This window comes from Aythya ferina, assembly GCF_964211825.1.
Source record: "Aythya ferina genome assembly, chromosome: 3".
In the NCBI taxonomy this organism is placed as follows: domain Eukaryota; kingdom Metazoa; phylum Chordata; class Aves; order Anseriformes; family Anatidae; genus Aythya; species Aythya ferina.
This window is the reverse complement of record NC_140298.1, coordinates 108,768,055-108,790,530: the sequence shown is the minus strand read 5'-3', so window position 1 is coordinate 108,790,530 and position 22,476 is coordinate 108,768,055. Positions and strand designations below refer to the sequence as shown.

Here is a 22,476-nt window from a genome sequence, read left to right as displayed (position 1 = left end):
TAATTATGCCTTTTGGAGAATGCATGGAGGCAGAAAGACTTGATGTAATTTGCTGAAGATTATGCAACAGTCAGGGTCAGAAGTGATATTTAGGGTTTCCCTTGCCACTGAGACACTGAGTCACTGGCTACGAGCAGCAGCAAAGGCTGTGGGTCTGCTGAGCCAGACCCCATACAAGCCAAGGAGAAAAAACACTTCCTTCCTCATTTCCCGTTAGCACCTCCAGCTCCTCAGTTTGGGGGGATTTTGCTGTGGTTCAGACAAGCCAGAAACATTTTAGAGGTATGTAGTAGATAAGCAGCCCATATTACGTAAGTACCCTTGTGTGGGATTCTGGTTTTTAGGACCGCCCAATTCACCTGCCAGAATAGAAGTTCGTTGTGCACACTGACTTTGAACAAAACACTATAAGATTACTGTTTTTAAGAGGTGCTTTCAGCTTTGTTGTATGGAACAGTGGACCCCAAGCCATCGCCAACCATCCCGTTTTGACGCCCAGAAACATTATCACTATGTTTTTTAAGGAATCTCCTACAAATTTCCTGCTGCTGATATTAAAGCAATTAAACCACAGAATCGAAATAATAAATCTGAGAGCGCTGTGGGTATAGGAGGCTGGCTTCTAACAGCATCTTGCAGCGTGGGGCAGGGAGGGCGCGATGAGGCGAGACGCGGCGGCCCTGCTGACCCACAGGGCGGGTGCTCCGGGGCCGTGCCGTGCCATGCCGTGCCGGGGGAGGGCCGTGCCCGACACTGAGCGAAAGGGAAAGCCACAACCCGGCCTCCTTCCAGCTGCCCGAGCGGGGCGGAGCGGCCTCCGCCGCTTCCCGGTCCTGGGCTCCGGCCGCGCCCGCTCGGCGCTGCCCCGACCCCGGGAGCCATGAGCGGCTCCGGGCCGGAGGAGGAGGAGGCCGGGCTGCAGGAGGCCCGGCTGCAGGAGGCCGAGAGGGACTGGGCGGCGGCCAAGGCGTTTTATGACAACCTGGTCTCCAAAAAACCCCGGCCGGTGAGAGCGGGAGGGATGGGGATTGGGGAGGGGGTAGGGCTGGAAGGGGCTTGGACGGGACTGGAAGGGGGGGGAGGAAGAGGCGTAGGGTGGGGAGGACGGGGCTGGAGGGGTGATGAAGGGGCTTTTTTTTTTGTTGGGAGGGATGCCAGGACTTGGAGGGGGATGCCGGGGCTGGAAGGGCGGATGCCGGGCCTTGGAGGGAGGAGGACGGGGCCTGGGGAGGGGACTCGGGGCTTGGGGGGGGACACGGGGCTAGAAATGTGTCGGGACTTTAGTGGGGTGCCGGCGCTTAGGGGGAGGGGCAGGGCTGTGGGGTGGGGATGCCAGGATTTAGGGGGGCGGGGGGGGGGGAGGAATGCTGGGGTTTGTGGGGGTGCCGGGACTTGGGGGGAGGACGAAGCTAGGGTGTTGGGTCTGGGGGTGCCGGCGCTACCCTCCTCTCGCTCGGCAGCCCAAGCCCCAGCACGCCATCACCGTGGCCGTGTCGTCCCGAGCTCTCTTCGACCTGGTGGAGGAGCGTCGGATCTACGAGGAGCAAGGGGTAGAGAAGTACGTGGAGTACCAGCAGCAGAACGAGAACGTCACCCTCAAGCCTGGGCCGGCTTTCCACTTCGTTAAGGTACGCCGTCAGGCTCGGGAGGCGGGTGCTGAGGATGCTGCGAGGCCGAATTTCGGGAAGAGGAGGAGCCCGGAGCCTTCTTAGGACGGGGATAATCCTGCCCCTGGGAAACGTTCCCCTAGCGGTGAGCACGCCTTGGCCGGGGAGTCTGAAATCGGCATCCTCAGCGCAGCAGCCTGACACTGTGGGTGCTCGTAGCACTCTCACTGCCCTCCTCCCGCAGCATCCCCCGGCGTGTCCCCTTCCTTTTAAGATCATTTTCAGTTAAGACAGGCCCCCAAATGGTTTTAAGGATGTTGCAACCTCTTCCCCTAAAAAGGAAAGGAAAAAAAACAACACACAAACCCCTTACTTCCTAATTTCAATTTCACTTTTTTTTGTCCCACTTACAGTTATGATTAAAGACAGTGTTGGCTCAACAGGGAACGATTTACTATATTCAGAAATGGTTTATTTTTTTGTCAGCTTTATTTTTTTTTCCTCGCTTTCTTCTCATGAGACCCCACCTAGGGCACTGCATTCTGGTCTGGGGCCCCCAACATAAGAAGGGTACTGAACTGTTGGAATGAGTCCAGAGGAGGGTCACGAGGATGATCAGAGACCTGGAGCACCTCTCCTAGGAAGAAAGGCTGAGGGAGTTGGGGTTGTTCAGTCTGGAGAAGACAAGTGTCCCGAGAGACTTTACAGCGGCCTTCCTCTACCTAAAGGGGGCTGCAGAAAAGCCAGGGAGGGACTCTCTGTCAGGAGTGAAGTGACAAGGGGTAGTGGCTTTAAGTTGAAAGAGGGTAGGTTTAGATTAGATATAATAAGAAATTCTTTACTATGAGGGTGGTGAAGCACTGGAACAAGTTGCCCAGAGAAGCTGTGGATGCCCCATTCCTGGAAGTGTTCAAGGCCAGGCTGGATGGAGCTTTGGGCAACCTGGTCTGTTGAGAGGTGTCCCTACCTGTGACAAGGCAGTTGGAACTAGATGGTTTTTAAGGTCCTTTCCAACCCAAACCATTCTATTATTCTTTCTCATCCTGGAAATTGTTCTTGAGGACCAGCAAAAGCAATAGACGCCCAGTTGGGAGTTAAGGTTTAAGCACAGGTGAAATTGAATATTTTGCTGTCATTGCACAAGATAAGAGAAATGCCCAAGGCAAACAGCCTCTGGCATGGAAAGCAGGTTGGCTTAGCAAAAATGAAAAAAATAAAATAAAATATGTATGATTTTGAGAAACACATGTTTTAGTGGGACTGATTTGAAAAAAAAAAATTAGGTGTGCAAGTTTGTTGGATGCTTATTTCTACTTGGAGACCAAAAAAACCTACAGAAATAGTATCTTTTTTTGTTTGGATTCCTTTACTGAGATCTTAAGATAATAACTTAAATACATTATATCTCAAGCTTGTAGCACTTAAGAACCCTTATCACAGGCCAGGATCTCCTTGGGCTGGGAACTGTACAGGCACTTGGACAAAAAATGGCATTCCTCTCTTCCACTCCCCCTTAATCTATAATACTTGAAGAAATTCTCAGTGTTCTAGAGTATTAGAAGAGAGTAGCAAAAGGAAAAAAAGTGATGCAAAGGGTTTGTGACCAGATACTGAGATTTTTTCCTAGGCCTTATACCAGGCTCTCACTCACGGTTCTCCTAAGCCAAGTCCCACATGACATAGCCTTACTTTTTAAAGTGAGATTCCCAGAATTTAATTATAAAATCTACATTTTAATTCTTAACAACTGGTCTGGCTTTTTAATGCACCTTAATGAAAAACAGCCTGTTCTGGATTCATTTGATGATTCATTGTTGACTTTATTGCCGTAATCCCAAGGAATTCCATTCAAGGGCCAAGCTCCCAAAGTAGAGGTCTGTAAACCTAGAGCAAAAAGCAAGTCTTACTCCAAAAGGATACAATTCTAAATATAAGTTGAGACAAGATGGATACAGAGAGACAACCAGATGGAAGGTCAAGGAAATAAGAAGAATGCCAGACTGTGAATATAGCGTGTTGGTCTATTAGCTTAAAGAGATCTTGAATGAATCAAAACCTGTCTCATTCAGTAATTCAGTAAGAAATCTCCAAGGAAATCATGCTTGACTGGATATGATTTGGTACTTGTTTCTTAAGGACAGTCTGACACCAGTGAAATCTTTGCATAAGTATGTGTCCCAAATTCACATTTGTTCATGAGAAACAAGCTGTTGCACATACAAATCTCTTTATACCTTCTCCTTGATTTCACAGCAACAATCTTTAAGTGAACAAGAAAATCTCTGGATACTACCATTCACCAGCAATGTTTTATTAAATTTATTAAGCATCATGAGTAGGAAGCATGAACATTTCTGAAAAAGAGACCTTTTCGGTTCCTGGGAAAAAAAGTATTTGGTATCCAAAACAAAACAAAAACAATTCAGAGGGAGAGTTCAGTTAGGTAGAACAAATTCAAGTTCAACATCTTAAGCTTAAAAAAAAAAAAGTAAATAATAATACACAAATATTAATATGTATTCTGAAAATGTTCAACAGTGCATTAATATATTCCAGATTATCAAGGTGTCCCAAGAAGAAGGATTTCCATTATAATGTTAAATTCTGTAACTTTCAAGAAAAGAAACTTAGTTGATTCCCTTCAAATAAGCCCAGGCAAACAGTTGCTGGGAGCAACAGAGCAGAAAGAAAGAAAACAAGTTCAGCAAGTTAAACATTCAGATATTTCTCATTCTCCTTCAAGACAGTCCTATCACTAAACCCACAGCAATTAAGAAGGCACATTCCACTAGTCTATTGACTTCCACATTTCTAACCTGCAGGCATTGGAGCATGTCAATGCCCGGCTTCTTGAGCTATACCCTGATGATGAAGAAAGATTTGATATCGTTCTGATGACTAATAACCATGCCCAAGTGGGAGTGAGGCTTATAAACAGCATTAATCACTATGGTAAGTAAAATAAATACTACTTTGTAGAACTCCCTGTGGTTATATAATGAAATGCAGTGATTTTATTTATCCTGTTCTGACTTTAGTAAAAGCAGCTTCTTTGATATAGAGACCCATTCCTTGGGAGATGATATTTATTTTTGTGTGTCATAGTATGTGAGATATCCCCTCTGCTGTCATAGAGGGATTTGGTATGAAATTCTCAGGGAGGAAGGACTGATCAATCATAGTTGGTTTAAGTGTGTAACTTGTTGAAATTGCAGTGAACAGGATTGTCTTTTTTAAGCTTACTGTCAGTTGTAGGCTAGTGTTGTTCTTCACAGCTTCATTTTCCAGGTTTGTAGTGTTAAGGTGGAGTCAACCTTGTTGTGCTGTTCTTGTTTTAGGCTTAACAATTGAACGCTTCTGCATGACGGGAGGAAAAAGCCCTATTGGTTACCTGACTGCTTATCTTACCAACCTATACCTCTCAGCAGACTCTGAAAAAGTGCAAGAAGCTATAGAAGCAGGTTTGAATCATCCTTTTTTGTTTGTTTGTTTTCTTTCATCTGGTCTTGTTAAAAACAAATCTAGTAATGGTGTGTCTCTCACAGAAAGTAGTGCCACTTCATCAGTCAGAACGCCACTGCTGTGCATGCCACTAACTTTGTACTGTTACCTAATCAGATAACATCAGGTTATTTCTCTGCATTTTTCCCCTCTGACCTTTCAGCTTGCTGATAATGATATCTTTATCAGCCTCTACCTCTGTCGCACCTTTCTGTCTCCTCCCATGCTGCCATTGTACAGGAAGTGAATTCCTGTGTGCACTGGTTTGTCACTCCCTATTCAACATCTGTTTGAGTTGAGTCATCTGTTTGATAGGAGTTACAAAAGCTGACTTCTGTGTTCTACAAGAAGAAAAAAAAAATAGTTTGACTTTACAGTCTTATTGGAATTTCATGCTTTGTCTCATTTGTAGTACACCTTGGGGACCAGGTTTGTGGGTTACATGGAACTGGAAATAAGCATGTCTAAGAAGCTATGCCAATAGGACAGCTTCCATGCAGATGTGTTAGAGAACAGCCATTACAAAACAACTTCAGGGATGGTTTCTGCTCCCTGTGTGAAAAGGTCATCACAAATAAACCCACAAATAAACTGTTAGAACTAAACTACTGGTCACTTTATGAATGACTTTGCAGGACTTGCCAACTGAAGTTCTCTGATACACTTTCAGGCATTGCATCAGCTACGATGTTCACTGCCAACAAGGATGTCGCTTATTCGGATACACAGCTGAGGGTGGCATTCGACGGGGATGCAGTTCTCTTTTCTGATGAATCAGAACAGATTGTCAAAGAGCAAGGATTAGATAAATTTTTTGAACATGAACAGCTGAATGAGAATAAGCCTCTTGCACAGGTTTGTACTTCTTAAATCAAAGAGTTTTCAAAACATTTTTTTTAAATTCTTATTACTGCTGTCTTTCTCCAGTTTCCCCAGAGTGTATGCATTAATCATCGTGGAAGCTGAATTATCATTTCATTGCCCTATTTACGTCCTTTTTCAAGGATAATCTTTAAAATGTGTGTTTGACACAAAAGAGGCCAGTAAGGCAGCCCTTTCATCAGATCTCTCACTTCACTGAGAAAAACTGCATATATGAGACAGTGGCTTACAGTTATATTCTAATTATATTCATTATAAAAAGGAAAGATTGCTACCAATTTCCTCGATTTTTTTAATTATGTTGTGTAGGTAATGTTAATTTCAAACACTGGGATACTAAAGTTGCTGAAGTGAGGTGATATTTCTGCTTATTCTCAAGTAGAACTATGACATTTGTCTAAAAAACACAAAAATTTTAAAATTAGCTTAAAATAAAATGCCTCCGCTACTATTGTTAACAATGGTATAAATCAAGAATAAAACCTTGATCTATTGGAAGTACTGGACAGTGCAATATATTGCAAGTTGACACTAAATATTATTTACTACTTTTAATCAGGGTGTAATGTCATTAATCTGTAATGACATTGGTGACATATGTAATTAGGTCTGCTGTTGTGTTTTGTACAGGCAACTGATTGCACCTTGTGGATCATAGGAAAATGAGTTCAGTGCTTTCAAAGAATATAGTATTAATGACTGTAGTTTTAACTTTATAATGTGAGAGTTCTTGTAAGCTCTATATTGTAAAGATCTTTTAAGTAATGAGAATTGGTTTCCTACTGATCACACCATGTAGGATTATGGTTTTAACTTTTTTCCAATTCGTAGTGTGTGCAGACCCACTTAGAAATAGTTCATACAGAGATTGCTACATTTATCATAGCATTAAGGAAAGAATTTTGTTTGTAACTGGCAATCTGGAAGAAAGCACAGGGATGACTTTGAGAACTGTGGGAAAATATTTATTATGCTTCTGGTATTTTGTATTCAGGGTCCTTTGAAGGGCTTTCTGGAAGACCTAGGGAAACTCCAGAAGAAGTTCTATGCAAAAAATGAACGATTAAATTGTCCAATAAGGACCTTCCTTGTCACAGCCAGAAGTGCAGCAAGTTCTGGAGCCCGAGTCCTGAAGACTCTTCGTAGCTGGGGTCTGGAGATTGATGAGGCGCTGTTCTTAGCAGGAGCTCCTAAGGGACCGATCCTGGTGAAAATACGTCCTCACATTTTCTTTGATGACCAGATGTTTCACATCGAAGGAGCGCAGAAGTTAGGCACCATAGCTGCACATGTTCCCTATGGCATTGCTCAGAAATACCATAAGTCTGCGTGACTGGATGGCACCATCAAAGATAAGGTTCTTGATGCAGCCAGCCTCTAATATACCAATAGCTCTTTCTGAAAACCTCTATTTGTGTACTATAAGCACTTTGTTGAAAGATTTGACTTCTGGCTAGAACAACCTCTAGAGGAAATATTTTTTAATATTGTTCAGTTTTTAATAGAGTTATTTTAATAGCACTCTAAAGCAGTTTAGGGTTTTTGGTTTGTTTGTTTACCTGTCTGGATACAACACTGTGTTTTTGATACTACAGAAAGATTTGTACTGGTTTGTACTGGTTTTATAGTTTGAAACATATTTTGAGAGACAGAGCAGTTATATTTTCTCTAAAAAGCTGCTGACGGGTAATTTATAAGAAAACACATGCTGCATATATAGCCCTTACTGTTTATTTCTGAAATTACCAAAAGCACAGTTTGCCTGTATGTTGTTACCTGTTGTTGTTTCTTTCCCTGTTAGATATGTATTCAGTAGTTTTGTTGCCATGATGTTTCAGCTACTATGGGTCTCCAGTGAAATGTTAGCTTATTTGATATTGTTTACAGGAACCCTTTATTTTTCTATATTGTTTTCCTACTGTAATAAAGCTGGCTTTACAGAACATTGTCATTTGTCTATGTAGAAATTTGAGTATAATTTCCTATGCAAAATGAATTTGTGTGATCAGTATCTCTCTGCCTCTTCCCTCTCTGAGGTAGGTAGAACCAGAACTGACTGCTTTCAGCCCATAAGAGTGAGAGGTCTCAAAGACACTTAAATTCTAACAGATTTTAAGTAAATATAGAGCTGGGAAGAAGTCAGAGATGCTATGAGTATCTTGACTGAGGCAAAGAATGAAGCATTAGAGCATACCTTTATAACAACAGAGGATCTACACTGAAATACCACTGTTGATGGAACTACTTGTTTCTTAGCTAGATTCATTTAGGTTTTACAGCTGTTCTGCGATCTGCATCAACTAAGTTTGGCAACCTTGGATGAATTTCCAGGGGACAGGTTTCTGTTGCAACATGAATTTGGGTAAAATTACACCATATGTCTATCCTACCTCTTTTGTGCTGAGTTCTTGTATCTCAGTGTCATCCACGTATTTGAGTGCCTTCCAAATGACACAGCTAACATCTGTCAGGTGGTGTTTGTTCTCTTTCCCTTCCCAGTGGAACAAGTGTCCTGCTTTATTTTCATTGTTGCTGTGTATTTATACCAGAAGAGACAAAACCAAAAGAATGTGCTTTGCAGTGGGAGTAGCTGATGGTGAAGGCTTTGTGATGATCTGTGGTGCCTGAGGGAATTCACTCCAGAATCTCATGTTAGCCTCTGAGAAAGTGTGGTGTCTTCTGTCCAGATGAACTGCCCTGTTATTGCAGAGAGCTTCACTGCATTCATTGTGGTTTCCCTCCCAGAAACCTAGGCAATCTTTTAAATGCTCTTTTCTTTGAAAAGTTTTTTGAAAGAAGAACTGTTTCCAACGTTCTTTGAAAACAAAGATGAAAGCCTTGATCCCGTATGAAACTTGAATAGGGAGCATTGGAAAGGTTTTTATGTATTCACACTAGCCTGTCTTGTTGATGGGATGTACTGCAGAGTTCTGGTGTACTTGGAATTTCATAAGTGTTAAAGGCTTTGTGCCCAAAATATATCACGTTTCTATAGCCCAGCCAGGAGGTGAGGAAGAAAAGAATAACTGCAGCCTGGTCATTGTCTGCCAGGATGGGATAGAGTTACTTAGCCAAATGGAGATTATAAAAAAGTTATTAACAGATGTTTTTGTATGAGAGCTCAGAATCAGCTCTCCAAGACATCCAAAAATATTCCTTAGCTGTTTAGTATAAATTGCATCTGTATTTCACCACAAAAGCATGGCTACAAACTTCAGGAAGACTAGCCCTGCCTTGTTGAAGCAAAGCATGATCAACCATTCTTCACCCATGCATTGTTGGAGCTATAGATGTGATGGTTGGGTGCAAAAAAACCATAAAGGATGTATTCTGTGCACATGTTGCTGGCACTTGACTTTCTCTGAACATAGGAACTGAAGTTTAATACTGAAAAGGGCTAATGGGATCCTTGATCCCTGTGGGACTCTGGAGGTCAGTGTCTTATGCCTCACAGGATGAGCATGTGAATAAATATGAATATTTATTCCTATGAATAAATATTGAATAAATAGGAATTGGAATCATCTAGTCTATTCTGCTTAAATTTATTTCCAATCAACAACCCACCTACAGCAAAAAATGAAACATGCTGACCAGGACATAGGAGCTTCCAGTTCTTTCATCTTCTTTGATCTGTACAACCACAGTGATAGAGAGCTATCTCATGCAGTGTCAGTCCTGACAGCACTGAAGCATGTGTGAAGAGAAATAGAGAAAAGGTTCACGTATATATAATAGGTTTCTTAGTCATAGAAATATATAATAGGTTTCTTAGTCATAGAATTCAAAACAGCTTTAAAACCCAGAAGTTCACATCAAGGTCCACAGTCACTTCTCCTAAGTTTAGTTATCCAAAATGCACTTAGATGTGTATTCAAATTACTTACTGTCTTTTAATTGTGAGGTATGTGCCCCAAGCATGGTGGCTGCATATGCAGCTGACAGCATTCTGGGTTAATGGTGTCTCATTCTTCATGCAAGTACCTCTTTAGACTGACCTGGGTATTTGGGGACACAGGCCTGCCAGATGGTCTCTGCCCATTTTACTCATCGTCTCCAGCTCCAAGGCACAACTTTGACTAGTGGACCAAAATAATAATTTTTCAAGAAAATTCTCTGAAGGTGGATGGGATGGGACAGGAACTGAAGGAAAGGGATTTCTGGTTTTGCAGACGTAGACTAAAAGAAAGCACACACCTCAGAGACTTGTCCAGAATTGCACTCCAAACCACAACAGAACAAACCAAAGCAGAACAAAATACTTGCTTCTCATGCTTATGAGGATACCATGAATTTCACACCATGAATTTCAACCATGAAGTCACAGTTAAAAGCACAGCAGTTTTCAATGGGGGAATAGAGAAGAGTCCTATGGTTCTGGACTGTACTGCCTCAGCTTGTTTATAACACTGGATGATAGACACATGAAAAAGAAACTGGCAACTGGTACTTCAGGTGCCTCCACATGGGCTCCTCTGCCTCTGCAAGAACCTGTAATCTGCACTGACTTGAAGTATTACTGAAAAGAACACATCCATCTCCTTGAACACAATAGATGGGTAGAGAAAGCAGTGAAGCAGGTGGATGTTTTAGGAGAGAAATAACTTTCAGTTACCTTGCTTAGTAGTTTTGGGAACCAATGACATCTGAATGTACATGTCATCCCTGCTTTGATGAGCAGCTTCTGATCACTATGACCGGTTAGCTCCTATGTAGAATGATCCTTGCACTGAAAGCTGAATTGGCCAATGATAGACCCAGGCAGGATCCTTGACATCCATTAGGATTTCTTACAGGATGAATCCTCACAGGAAATTTTCCAGTTCTTTTATTTTGGCACCTCACTGAGAACCACCATCCCTCTCTCACAGTCCTTGGCTGTAAGGTCACTAGGCAGTATCATTAGCATGGCCCCAACACCTCCAAAGATATAATTTACTCTGAGCAGAGCATATGGAAGAACATCTCACTGGGAAACAAGATTCATTCATCTCTGAAAACACAGTAAGGATATGAAAGTTATCTATCCTTTAATATTTAAATTTGATAGGCCGGCCTCTCAATCTGACAGCTTTGTAAGACTCCAGTGACTACTGAGAACAGCCTAGCTAAAAGAATGTTACTACAAGTGCCATTTTACATTTCCAGGAGAAAGTAATGACCACGTTTGTAGAATCATAGAATCATAGAATATCCTGAGTTGGAAGGGACCCTTAAGGATCATCAAGTCCAACTCTTGACACCGCACAGGTCTACCCAAAAGTTCAGACCATGTGCCTAAGTGCACAGTCCAATCTCTTCTTAAATTCAGACAGGCTCGGTGCAGCAACAAGGAAGCAGTTCAAATATCAGTGCTCTAAGGCTTTTCAACAGCACCCTTTGTCTTTCTCAGATCTTAATTGCATTTGAGGAACCTGTATTCTAACCTTGTCACCTGCAATCTGCTTCAGCTCCTCAGAAGGGCTCTGTTAGGTTATCTAACATCTAATCAAATTAAATCCAGCAAGGATCAGAGGAACAATGAAGGGCCAAGGAACCCAACTAACCTAATCACAGAATAAGAGAACACACAGCTCCTCCTGAGGTCATCAGAGGTGAATGATTCAACCATTATTCCTGGTGTGAAACCTGCTAGTATGAACCAAGCAAATAATTTTTTGCTCAAATGCCATGCAGACTAAGGAGAATTGTTGTCTAAAAGGGTAAAGGGTTTATTATGGGATGCAGGTGGAAAGAAAATTGTGGGTGAGAGTAGAGAGAATTTGGGGGCTGCACAAATTTTATTATAAGATGGTAAGTGCAAGTGGCAATAATAAGGGAGGGAGAGGAATCAAGGTGGAGTGAGGAGCCAAAATGGAAAAAAATAGAAGGAGAGAGGGATAAAAGGGACTGGTCACAGGTTATCAGGTGTTTGGTCAACATGTTTGACCAAATTTTGTACCTCAACACTGCAGTCTGACATATCTTCTTCACAAATACTGTTTCTATTTTCTTTACGGGTCACTCTTTGTTCTGAGCATGTGTGTGTGGACCATGAAGGAACTTCCAGTTGGACCGGCTGGTAAGTAGGACAAGAGATCTGAGTGCCAGCCATCAGAGAGCAAGGTCACAGGTCCGAGGGGCCTGAGGGTCTGGTGCCAAATGGATAGAGACAGTCTGGATGCAGCTACCAGAGAGACCGGCTGTTTGAGGGCCCCTCAGTATTTGTATGTGAACCACTAGTATACTTCTAGTTGGACAAGCCACCACACAGGAAGAGACCAGTATCTGGGAAAACCCAGCATCAGGGCTGGTGCCTGAGTCTCTGGGTATAGGAACTGGATAGACTTAGAACCTGTACTAGTATTTAAGAGACCAGTGAATGTGCATGTGGTGTATGTAAGTGAGTGTATGTACTCACACCTTCTGCAAGCAGCCTCTCTTCCACCACACTGGGATGGGACAGACAGCTCTGGACCTGAAGTCAACAAAAGTTGGTTACCTCCCATAGGCTACCCCCTAGGTGATATTACTCAGCTGAAGCTGGTCCTAGAAGCAAGTGTTCAGCAGGTCAGCCTGTCAGCTTGCTGGCATGTTTAGACCCTAGGCTAGCTGCCAGAGCAGCCACCACCACGAAGAATTGTGTAACACTTCCCCACCCGGTCCATCCCTTCTGCTTGCAACACAGATGTTGCAAGACATGTTTGGCCATGTACCGACATCTGTCTTAACGCTTGGACACACAACATGTCTTGATCCAGAACTACAGCACCTGCTGAAATACCTAAGAAAGGAATCTGATCTCGAAGGCAGTGTGGGCTGGGGCTCTCACTGCACTTGGGCGCCTAAATTGAACTTGCACAAAATATTTCACTGGCACAGAGGCCAGGTGGCATGCGAAAGCCTGGCACAGTCACTCTCCAGAAGATGGTGGGCACTTGCGAGTGGTGGGAGAGAGGGCTTGGGGCTTGGGCCAAAAACTTGCAGAGGCTGCTGCTCTCCTAAAAGCGGTGGTGGCATTGCCGCTCCTGGGAGCCCTCTCAGAAGAAGTGTTTAACTCCCTGCGGGCAGGCGTGAGCTGAACTCGACTATCCCTCCACCTCGGGATATTCCGCCATAGTCCCGGGTGGTTTCAGGGCTCACCAAGCCCCTGCAGGACTACAACCCCCACAATGCCCAGCGGCGCGGCCGGCCGAGCCTAACGCGGGGCCCGCTCCCATGGCCGCGGCGGTAGCGGCGGCGGCGGTGCTGGGCGGGGGCCTGCTGCTGGCAGCTTGGCGCTGGCTGCGGCCCGCGGCCCGGCCCGGCGCCGGCTCCGGGGCCTCCATGCGGGGCAAGACGGTGATCATCACCGGGGCCAACAGCGGGCTGGGCCGGGCGGTGGCCGCCGAGCTGCTGCGGATGAAGGCCCGGGTCATCATGGGCTGCCGGGACCGGGCGCGGGCGGAACGGGCGGCCAGCGAGATCCGAGCCGAGCTGGGCGAGCGGGAGGCGGCCGAGGGCGGCGGGGAGCTGGTGGTCCGGCAGCTCGACCTGGCCTCGCTCAGCTCCGTGCGGGACTTCTGCCGACAGGTCCTCCAGGTACGGGCCCTGCCGGGGGTAGAGGGGAGCCCCCCCCACCTCCCCCGCCTGCCCGCACTCGGCCCGGGGGTGCGGGGTGGTGTAAATAAGTGGGACGTGCTGTGCTGGCTGCTCGAAGCTTAAAGGTCGTGGCCGGAGCACCTCTGCTATGAATAAAGGCAGAGAGAGCTGGGGATGTGCGGCCTGGAGAAGAGAAGGCGCCGGGGTGACCTTATTGCAGCTTTTCAGGACTTAAAGGGGGCTTATGAAAAAGATGGGGAGTGACTCTTTGCTCAGTCAGACAATGACAGGACAAGGAAGAATGGTATTAAGCTAAAAGAGGGTCAGGTTAAAGTAGACATCAGGAAGAAATTCTTCACTGTGAGGGTGCTGAGGCACTGGAACAGGTTGCCCAGAGAAGCTGTGGATACCCCGTCCCTGGAGGTATCATCCAGGTTGGATGAGGCCCTGGGCAACCTGATCTAGTGGGTGGAGTCCCTGCCCATGGCAGGGGGTTAAAACTGGATGATTTTAGGGGTCCCTTCCAACCCAAGCCATTCTGTGATTCGTATTTGTTCAGGCTGTTCTAGTACTGCAAATGAAACTTTTTATTTTATGAGAAACGTAAAACATTCCCTTTTCTCTGCTTTTCTGTTCTGAACTAATTTGCCTTTAAGTTGACATTACAGCATAGCCTTGTCCCCATAGCAGTAAAGGTTCATGAGTGAACTGCTCGCAACTGCGTCCATCCTGCTGTCTTCTCAGCAACACCAGACTCCCACACATTTTGCATCTCTTGCCAACAGTAGCTGAGTTTAGTGGTTAGATGTTTTGTAATATATATATTTTCTCCAAATTTCCTGGAAGAAAAAAAAAAAAAAAAAGAAAAGTTTAAGATCAGAGACATCCAGTCAGTTCTCCTGATGGAAATGTTGCAGTATGAGTTCAACAGTACAATTAGACACCAGAGAGTACTGGGAGGCACCATTAGAGCCATTCCACTCCAATGAAAAGCTTCAGCTGAGACTCTTATCACATCTAGCAGTGCAAACCATGAGACACAAGGTTGTGGGAAACCACGCATAGTCAGTTCTGCCACGTGGTGCACTGCTTATTGAGTTGCTTATTGAAAGATGCTCAAGTGCAGTTGTGAGAAATGAAAATGGAGAGAGACTACATTGTATTGACTTTCAAAGAGCTGTTGTAAAACTTAAATATCCAAAAAAGTCAAAAGAGCTCTGGTGGAGCTCTGTGTAATCATATGTAATCGTATATATAAATCTAGTTACAAGCTCTAATGTTACTTCAGTATTTTGTGAAAATAGGCATATATACAAAATGATACAAAACACTAGACCAGAAACTTACTGTTTAACCTATAAAATTATATCTTCTGTAGTACAGAATATCCAAAAATGTAAATTTATTATCCATTCTTCATTGGTAAAGCCAGTAAAAATGCCTGTAAATGAGAAATGGATAGTGAAAGAGAGAGTAAATGTATTTGCAGAGTGCAGCTCTCAGGTGCATTTTAAGTTTTATTTTCAAAATAATCCCCAAAGCAGCTGAATAACAAGGAATGTGAGTTCAAGAAGCTGTTACATTCAAGTTCACCTTATTTGTCTTCTGTGAACCTGTGTCTGCTTTTTGGAGTTGAGTTGGTTGTGGTTTTTTTTTGTTTTGTTTTTTTCCTTTGGTTGTTTGGTTGATGGGGATATTTTTGTGTTGTTTGTGTGTTTTGAGATGAAGAATATTTAAAGATCATCAGGATGGGGGTGAAAAGGCTTAAATATTGTCAGGATGGGGGAACAGTGCACTCCCGCAGCCTAACTTTGTGGGAGCTTTCCATTCCAAAACTGCGAGATTACGTCTTTCACTCCTTAGCCTCATTGCAAAAAAATGACTTGGATATGTTGGAGGGCTCCATGGAAAAATGCAGAAAATGGAAGCAAGCTCAGAAGCCACAAAGAATAGCACTGCCTGTCAAAGCAATGTTTTGTACTCTCTGATGTTCTTGGTCATGGTAGCTGCCTGCTTGGCGTGCTTTTTTTTTTTTTTAATCACATTACTCTAGATTATTAAATTTAGGAGACTCAGAAAATAACACAAGTGGAAGTCCTTCTTGCAGTGTTAATTCTTGTGAAATGAATCCTCTGGTCAGGTGGTGTGAAAAGTTTCTAAAACAATGTTCTCTAAAGGAAGTAATGCTTCAGTCAGCAAATCTGCAGTGAGACACTTGTTCAGTTCTTCTCTTGCTTAGTGATAGATACCATTATGTCCCTTTGGGTGAGGAGAATTGTGTTTGATGCTCTTCAAATCATGATTTTGTAATTATGTGAAACACTGAGAAACATGAAGTTCTGCAGAAACCGGAGGCTGAATTACTTGATGTTTTGTGATGTCAAATGCCAGCCATCATTAATTGAATGCCAAGTGAAAATTTGTGTTTTGTTCTCTGTATCTTTGCCGCCAAATGATAGTCAAATAAAAGGCAAATGGTATAAAATTTGTCTTGAGATTCTCTATTTTTATCATCAAAATGACCTGAAGTGATCTGTGCTTGCCTACGTTAGTTTTAAAGAATTAGCAGCAAAGAAAACTCACGCTGCTTTTTGTGTTAGGCAAATTAATACTTTTGCATCTGAGTCATGTAAACATAAGTTTCCTGTGACACTTCAGACATTGGTGAAATCGCTGAATTCAGAGGTTATTTGGGCAGCTTAGTTTAACCTGTATTTTTTGAAGAATTAATTGTTTTGGTTAATTTGGAAAGCTTTCAGTTTTTGAGTGGATCCTGGAACATGAAGTATATAATGTACGTTTGAATTATCCTCACCACTTCCTGTGCTAATTACTTATATTTCCTGATGCGACTGATTTCCTGATTGATTGCTCTCAGTCTGAACCAGAATACTGATCCATCAAGCAGCATGTGCTGAGCATATCATAAAAATTTGAAGCTTCAGTCCCGTAGACATTTCTTGAGTTTACCTATTAAATAAATCATTGTATGAAACCTGCTCAGTTAGAATCATGAATGTTGCTCTTCTATCATGAGTTCTGCTCTGTAATTTGCACCAAGCAGCGCAATGAAATATATTCGAATGAGATAGTGTTTAAAATCATGAGAACGTTGTTTTTCAAATTTTTTCATTACATCTTCCCAGTGAGATGATGGGCTTGCAATATGACAGGTTCTCTTCAACAGTGACGTTAGTTCTTTGAGATAATGCTTTTTGTTCTATATCTGTATAACTTTTGTGGTAGAACCCTTGCCTGTGGCTGAGGTTTGTCATAAACAGTTATCATGCATGAATGTGTCTACTTTTCCAAGTATAATAAGGAGGTTACTTTTTTAGAGGAAAACAAAATGCATCACAAAGATAAAATACCACTGAATTCCTATAGAAAGCTGTTCCCGGAGAAACAGATGTTGTGTTGTCTGCACACATTAAAAGTTGAACAGACCTGCTTTCATGTACCTGCATCCTGCTGGAGTCAAATGTTTGGTTTAGTGGTAGCTCTTTTTTTTTTTTTTTTTTTTTCACTAACAATTTAGGGACTATTGGAAAGTTGCAATTTAGAGAACTAGAAATTAAGTTATTTCCCTCTAATGGTGTCTAATGAGAAATATTAAGCATAATAGTATGCTTTGCATTATAAAACTGAATGATGTTTTTCTTTCCTATTTAAAGGAAGAGCCAAGGCTGGATGTTCTGATAAATAATGCAGGGATATTCCAGTGTCCATACATGAAGACAGAGGATGGTTTTGAGATGCAATTCGGCGTAAACCACTTGGGTCACTTCTTACTTACCAACCTTCTTCTGGGCCTCCTCAAAAATTCTGCTCCAAGCAGGATTGTGGTAGTATCCTCAAAGCTTTACAAATACGGAGAGATCAACTTTGAAGACTTGAACAGTGAAATAAGTTACAATAAAAGCTTTTGTTATAGCCGGAGTAAACTGGCTAATATATTATTTGCAAGGGAGCTAGCACGTCGATTGGAAGGGACAGGAGTCACTGTAAATTCGCTTCATCCTGGGATTGTCAGAACAAATTTAGGCAGGCATGTGAATATTCCTTTGCTGGCAAAACCCCTGTTCAATTTGGTGTCGTGGGCTTTCTTCAAAACACCTCTGGAAGGAGCCCAAACTTCTATTTATTTGGCCTCTTCTCCTGAGGTTGAAGGTGTGTCAGGGAAATACTTTGGGGACTGCAAAGAGGAGGAACTCCTGCCCAAAGCCATGGATGACTTGGTTGCAAGAAAGTTGTGGGATATCAGTGAAGTGATGGTTGGATTATTGAAATAAGTGCTGGGGTATCTGCTAAAAAGGAATGCAGATAACTATGCAATATGTATTTGGAAGGGTGTAATTCTCACTTTAAATACTGTGGAAACACAGGTTAATGCTCAGAATTATTTAATAGAGGAGTGATTTATGCTGGAACTCTGTTTCGAAACAAAGAATAACCTTTATTTAATGGGTGCAGTCTTTCAAAAAAAATCTTCAATAAAGTTTGAGGGTGTGAATATTTCTGGTTAAATCTGTTCAGAAATTCATGTTCTACAAATAAATATTAAACAGAACTGTGTTTTGCAGTGTATATGCCTATTTGTCATGTTCTACTACTTTGTAGTCAGACTGGGCAATGCAGGGTGTTGATGGTGAAATGCTTTTCCTGTAAAACAGTTTTAAGAAGAGATCCTAACACTAAGATTTTAGTCTTTTTGAGCCATTACAGCAAAAACTGGAGTAAACAGTTTTACTGGTATCTTGCACTGTAATCATTAGGCCTGAGTGCCATTCAAAGACTTGTCATTAGCCAAATGCTTCAGTGAACAAAATTATTAAGATGTATACAGTTTAGCTGTGAAGCACAAAGTTGGCTTTTTTTCGAGTACTGTAACTGCCATTCACTGTTGTACAAGCTGTACTTTTATTTTCACGTATGATGAACTGGCTATTTCTTGATACATGGACTGCTTACATTTCATTAAAAATGTAGTTGACATGTCTTGTGGTCTCGATAGGGCTTTGCATGTCATGAGTTGTGTCCATGCAAAGTTCACAAGACTTCAACCAGATAAACGGAAGAGAATATGTTTCTTGCTGTGTGTTTGGCTTTACTGATGGCACTTTAACTTGGTAATGAGATTAGAAAAAAATGTCTAATACAGTTTAATGAATCTTTAATAAAAAATCTTTTAAAATAAAAGAGTTAGCACTTATTCGTTCATTGTGGAAGATACAACCACTGGTCTTGATGCAGTAGCTTTGTTTCAAAGGTAGAAGATTCACCTGTGTCAGTTTAGGGACCCTCTGCTGCATAGAGTTAGAAATAAAATGAACTTTGAATAAATTAAAAAAAAAAAAAAGATATTACATGAAGCTATAATGAATTTATTTTTTTGGAGGGGGGGGAGGAGGAAATTCATATAATTAATGGGTTCATACTGACATTTATGACTTTTTTTAAATAAACTGGTCTAGCAGGTAATTCAGAGTATATAGAATATGGAAGAATGAAGTGGAGTGATTTATCTTGATAAATATTATTCAAGGAAACCGATATTAATAATACATGACATATTTAATAGACCCTTTTTACTTACCTGTAAATACACATCAGATCATGTAGCAACCCAGTTGTTGAGATCTTATCTCTGGTTGTTTACTCAGGGTCTTACCCTGCTGGAGCTTCTGCACAGGGCAGTGGCCTTACATGTCCTAGCCCTTTGCCAGCATGGTTCTGCTCTGGGCCAGTGGCGTGGGTGGGGGAGGAAGGTGGCGTTCCAGAAAACCACAACACACGCTATGAAACTGAGCACGTTTCTAAGATCCTGTAACATGCTGAGGTTTGTACTGCTCACTGTAAGGCAAAGTGTAGAGATGGGTGTGCTGTCAAAACATTTTCTTGAGCGTTGATCAAAGTTCTCAAGTAATGCCAGAGGGAAACAGGTAACATGCAGAGAGAAGGTTCTACTGTTCTGCTCTGGACTTTGCGGTTCAGAAAAGAAGGCTCAGGACACACCTCATTGTACTTTGCAATTACATTGAAGGATGTAGTTCCTGTAGTGAGGTGGGGATTGGGCTCTTCTCCCAACCACCAAGTGATAAGATGAGGAGAAATGGCCTCAAGTTGTGCCAGGGGTGATTTAGGTTGGGTTTTAGGAGAAATATCTTCACTGAAAGGGTTGTTTGGCATTGGAACAGGCTGCCCAGGGAAGTGGTTGAGTCACCATCCCTACAGGTCTTAAGAAATGTGTAGATGTAGAATTTAGTAGCATGGTTTTGTGGTGGGCTTTTCATTGCTAGGTTAAAGGTTGGACTACATGATCTCAGAGGTCTTTTCCAACCTGAATGTTTGATATGATTCTATGAAATAGCTGTACGCAGAGCACTTGAAACAGCTAAAGAATTAAAAGTTCATTAATACTTCTAGTATGCAGGATAACAGTAAAATGAGAAACTGTTTTCATGAACTGCACGTTATCTTAATCAAAACAACATGGTGTATTTCACCTGCCAAAGAACAAGAGTGAAGATGCAGAAGAGCTGAGCCAAACTTGGGTTTGTGTTCTCAGTACTACTGTAACAATACCGAACTAATACTACTGCATTTTTTCAGTGCTGAAACCTGCGTATACCTCTTGAGAGGAAAGTCTTAGGTGCAAAGGTGGAGAAGAGAGAAGATGACAAATCTGGAAGTGCTGTGGTAAAGAACTGCCCTGAACAGAAGAAGATTATATATTTTTCAGACTGAATGATCAGCATATGATATACACTGGCCTTCAAAACAGCAAAGGTGCATGTGTACAGACAAGAGATGTGGAATAATAAATACCAGCTGTATGGTATGTCTCTATAACATGTAATGCCTCATACATCTACCAGGTGTTTTTTTTCTTGTGAAACATTGCAGAAATAAGAGCCTTTGTTGGAAGATGATTATATTCCTGTAATCATATCTAGATTAAAGTCCTTGTTCCAGAGCAGGAGAGTAATCACATGATACTCTTAATGGAATATAATATGCTTGAAAATATTGCCTGAGAACATTTTGGAAGGATGGATTGTTAGAATCTCTGGCACCAAAACATAAATTTTATTTTTTTTCAACATCAGTAACATTTGTCACTTTCAAGGTTGAATTTAACTCTCAGTGGACTAAGCTTTGATTACTCGCTTGAGACTGCTGTTACTGTTTATTTATGTGATGCTTTTGTTATTCTGGTAGCATCTAGGAATTTGAGACCACATAGGTCAACAGGTCTTGCAAAATGTAAGTGCAAAACCAAAGACTGTATTTCAATGTGTGGTTAGGACTGCTGATTCAGTCTAGATTAGCATTTTCGCTGAGAAAGAATACAATACAATACTACATAGGATCTTAGTAAGCTCAAATATATATCTGTGATGTGATGATTGTCTGCTGAATGGCAGAGGTTGGTAGAGGGATCAGTGTCTTGTTCCAACAACTTCACACTTCACCCCGATACTACAGTGCCTACAGAAAGGTGTGGCAAGCTCTGCATGTTACTGTTCTGTAAACTAATCCAGAGCTGTCTGGTGTGGTAAAGTCAAAACCAGGACACATTTCAGTTGCCTCCCTCCACCGTCACCACCACATGAACACCATTATATGAACACCATCACTCTGAAATTAAGCTTATTTTCCATTAAGTATTAAGCATGGAAAAAATAAGGGGTGAAGGAGGCAGACAGTAACCAGGGATAACATGTAAAGACCAGTGAAATGCAAAACAACAGCTTTCACAGGTAGGTATCGAGGCTGATTGCACTGCTAGTAAGTACATTACAGATATGCATGGAGGCCACATTTGAGGTTAAGATTTTATTGAGGTCTCTGGTAAACATAGCCAACACTTTCAACAGCCAAACGTACCTTCATCCATCTTGCATAAATTATTAGACTTTGAGCATTTGATTTTTGATCCATCAGCTGTGCTGCATCAGCCCCTGTGCCCTGGTGGTTTAAAAGCTGGCTGGGATGCATTCAGGGCACAGTCACTCTTGAGAAAGTAGCCCTTGTCCTTTTGCTTTTTGCGGGTGAAATGCCTTTTTGGGGTCACAGCTGAGATGCGGAGGGCCACAACAGCAATTAACCTGTTTGCCTGTTCGCAAACTTTCCCCACTGCAGCCAGAGGTCCATCCCAGCAATGACTAGAAATGCTTGCACGTGGCCCCATTTCTCAGTGATCGAGTTTCATATTGCAGCAACATTACAGACTAACTAACTATACTCTAGTTGGGTTATTTTAAAAGTGTACATGAGTGTGTGTGTGGACACATGCAGGTGCAATTTAATCCCTTGTTTTTGAAAGACTGACAGGAAGAGCTGTGAACAATTTACTGAGGAACTGAAGGGAGAGGAGAGCGGGCTGTTGGTATGACAGGGGCTACTGCCTCCCACATGGACTTGGTGTGTGATGAGACGTGGGGCATTGGGGTTGGTCTGAGTGTTGCACTCAGGTGCTCGAGTTTTATTCAGGTTGCCATATCCATTATCTGCTTTTGCAGCTGGGAAACTTGCAGGCACAGCTGAAGGAAGGAAACATTTCCATGTAATAAGTGAGGGAAACAGGCATCAAGTGTGCTAAGTGGAACATTTTTAACTGCTTCAGCATAATTTATTCCTCTTTAGAACAAGAGTTTGAGGAAAGATTTTTTTTTTTTTTTTAATTTATTTATTCTCAGTCCCAGCCCCTAACTACAAGCTTACAGGCTAGCTCTTATGAATGAGGTTTCTGAAAGCAAGCTAAATTGCAGTTGCATGTATTTAATTTATATACCATATCTGCTTAAGTAAAGAGAGACTTATGTATGTTAAAAAAATAATAATAAAGAAAGAAAGAAAAAAAAGACATATTCTGTCACTAATTTACTCTCTTTACCTTGCCACAAAGGCCAACATCTATCCC

The 22,476-nt window shown here is 42.2% G+C and overlaps 2 protein-coding genes across 2 annotated transcripts; both read left to right on the top strand.

The window, feature by feature from the left end:
- Positions 1-777: 777 nt before the first annotated feature.
- Positions 778-7,933, top strand: LOC311435045 (cytosolic 5'-nucleotidase 1B-like). Its single transcript, XM_084515707.1, has 6 exons — positions 778-1,006; positions 1,461-1,628; positions 4,430-4,559; positions 4,946-5,068; positions 5,779-5,963; positions 6,985-7,933. The coding sequence occupies exons 1-6, from the start codon at positions 881-883 to the stop codon at positions 7,321-7,323; spliced, it is 1,071 nt and encodes a 356-aa protein (XP_084371833.1). The 5' UTR covers positions 778-880; the 3' UTR covers positions 7,324-7,933.
- Positions 7,934-13,162: 5,229 nt separating this feature from the next.
- On the top strand, positions 13,163-18,749 carry LOC311435046 (retinol dehydrogenase 14-like). The gene is made up of 2 exons (XM_084515708.1): positions 13,163-13,550; positions 17,225-18,749. The coding sequence occupies exons 1-2, from the start codon at positions 13,188-13,190 to the stop codon at positions 17,840-17,842; spliced, it is 981 nt and encodes a 326-aa protein (XP_084371834.1). The 5' UTR covers positions 13,163-13,187; the 3' UTR covers positions 17,843-18,749.
- The last annotated feature ends 3,727 nt before the right edge of the window (positions 18,750-22,476 follow it).